Here is a 2,239-nt window from a genome sequence, read left to right as displayed (position 1 = left end):
CTCGCTCTGCCGCGCACCCCCAGCCTGGGCCCAGACGGTGCGCTCCCGCGGGCCCCCTCTGGCGCAGCTCGGGCCCCGGCTTCCCGGGCGCACGGACCGCTTGACGGACGCACGGCCCTCGGGCCGGGATGGCGGGGCCCGGGACGGCCGCGGCGGCTCTGCTCCCGGCAGTCCTGCTGGCCCTGCTGGCGCCCTGGGCGGGCCGAGGGGGCGCCGCCGCACCCACAGCACCCAACGGCACGCTGGAGGCCGAGCCGGAGCACCACTGGGAGAGCCTGCTGGCGCGCTCGCTGGCGCGCTTGCCCGTGGCCTCACAGCCCAAGGAGGCTGCCGTCCAGAGCGGCGCCGGCGATTACCTGTTGGGCATCAAGCGGCTGCGGAGGCTCTACTGCAACGTGGGCATCGGCTTCCACCTGCAAGTGCTCCCCGACGGTCGCATCGGCGGCGTGCACGCGGACACGAGCGACAGTGAGTAGGGCCAGCCGGGTGGGATGGGTCGGGGATGGGGAGCAGCAGCTGCCTCTTCCAACTCACCCAAAGACACACGGAGGCCCAGGGCGGGCACCTGCTCGCGGGCCCTTGGAACTGGGCCGTCTCGGGTTCCTGTCCCGTATCACGCAGGGACTCGGGGAGGCAAGCACTTTTGGCTCAGCAGCCGGCAAAGGGACCGGCTTTGCGCACAGCGGCCGCCGAGCCCCGCCTCCCCGCCTTCGGAAGCCTGGGCTGCTGCGACCGCCGAATTCCAGCACTTTAGCCTGCCTGTGGGCACAGAGCGGCCGCACAGCCATTGGCACCCACGGGGCTGAGAAACGCGCTCAGGCTGAGGCGGGTCTTGGAAGCCTCTGCAGCCTCCAGGGCAGCCTTGGCCTTGCAGTCCTGAACTGGGTGAGGGCCCTTTGCCTCCACACCCGCCCTAGAGTGAGCCAAGGTCACCTGCCTTGGTATAACCCGCACTCACTCCCAGGTCTGCTGGAGCTCTCCCCCGTGGAGCGGGGCGTCGTGAGCATCTTCGGAGTGGCCAGCAGATTCTTTGTGGCCATGAGCAGCAAGGGCAAGCTCTATGGCTCGGTGAGTACCTTGGAGTTGGGCAGGCACCCGTGTGCAGGGCCAGCAGGATTGTGACCCTCTTCCAGGTCCATCTGTGCCTGGGCCACCAAGGGGCAGTTGGTGGGGTCACCAGGTCCCAAGGCTGGCAGGCAGCAGCAGCCCCAGGGACCTCAGAAGTGCCCAGAGGTAGGCTGGGTGGCCAGGGGCCAGCCCAGACAAAGGGAGCCACCCAGTAACTGCCCTTGCTGAGCAGGCATCCCCTGACCCTGTGAAAGGGGCCATTGGGAGCAACAGTCTGTGCCCAGTGGGGTGGGTCCCAGCGAGGAAGTGGAGATGACCTCCCGGGCTGCGAGGTGCCTGGCAAGTGGCCAGCACTCCAGCTGTTTTGGGCTGGCCGTGCCTGCAAGGGTCTTGACACCCTGACTGCCCAGGAGAGACCTCTCAGCCCAGAGTGGGTGGCTGGGCAGACCCCTGGCAGCCGGCCAGGGTCCTGCTCACTGTGCTCCTCCCTCCCAGCCCTTCTTTGCGGATGAGTGCAAGTTCAAGGAGATACTGCTCCCCAACAACTACAACGCCTACGAGTCCCAGGAGCACCCCGGCATGTTCATCGCACTGAGTAAGAACGGCAGGGCCAAGAAGGGGAACCGAGTGTCACCCACCATGAAGGTCACCCACTTCCTTCCCAGGCTGTGACCCTCCAGAGCCGCCTCAGCCTCCACAGACTCTGGTAGGAGCACTTTCTCCTGGACGGAGAGTGTAATTCAGGAGTAGGTGTACGATACTTAAGTTAATTATTTAAATATGTATATATTGCCATCAAATTATTTATGGTCCTGTGAGTGTGTTTTGTAATTTTTTTCTGGAAAAGAAAAGAGGAAAAAAAAAAAAAACTAAAACAACCCAAAAGCAAGTCTGACTTTTCTGGCGTGACAGGGGACAGTCTTACCGTTGGATTTGCTTTACTCTCAAGAACTTGACATGAGCGTGCTGCTATTTTGTGTTGTAAAGACAGTGACATCGGATTCTGATGGCGCCCAGCACCCTGTCTGGAAGGGCCTGCCTGGGGCCGTGGTCTCCAGCGAAGGGGCGCTGAGCCGGGCTTCCTCTCGCCGCCCACGGCTGTGCCCTGTTGCCGGAGTCGGACATATCGGTTTACTTCGGGTACCGAAAGCACACTGTCAAGTCCTCGCTG

General features: G+C 63.4%; 1 protein-coding gene across 1 annotated transcript; it reads left to right on the top strand.

The window, feature by feature from the left end:
- Window positions 1-128: 128 nt before the first annotated feature.
- Window positions 129-1,740, top strand: Fgf4 (fibroblast growth factor 4). The gene is made up of 3 exons (XM_015503094.1): window positions 129-468; window positions 965-1,068; window positions 1,564-1,740. Exons 1-3 carry the CDS (start codon window positions 129-131, stop codon window positions 1,738-1,740), a joined length of 621 nt encoding a protein of 206 aa, XP_015358580.1.
- Window positions 1,741-2,239: the final 499 nt, after the last annotated feature.

Source organism: Marmota marmota, unplaced genomic scaffold, assembly GCF_001458135.2.
Source record: "Marmota marmota marmota unplaced genomic scaffold, marMar, whole genome shotgun sequence".
Classification (NCBI taxonomy): Eukaryota; Metazoa; Chordata; class Mammalia; order Rodentia; family Sciuridae; genus Marmota; species Marmota marmota.
This window is presented reverse-complemented; position numbering and strand designations above follow the sequence as displayed.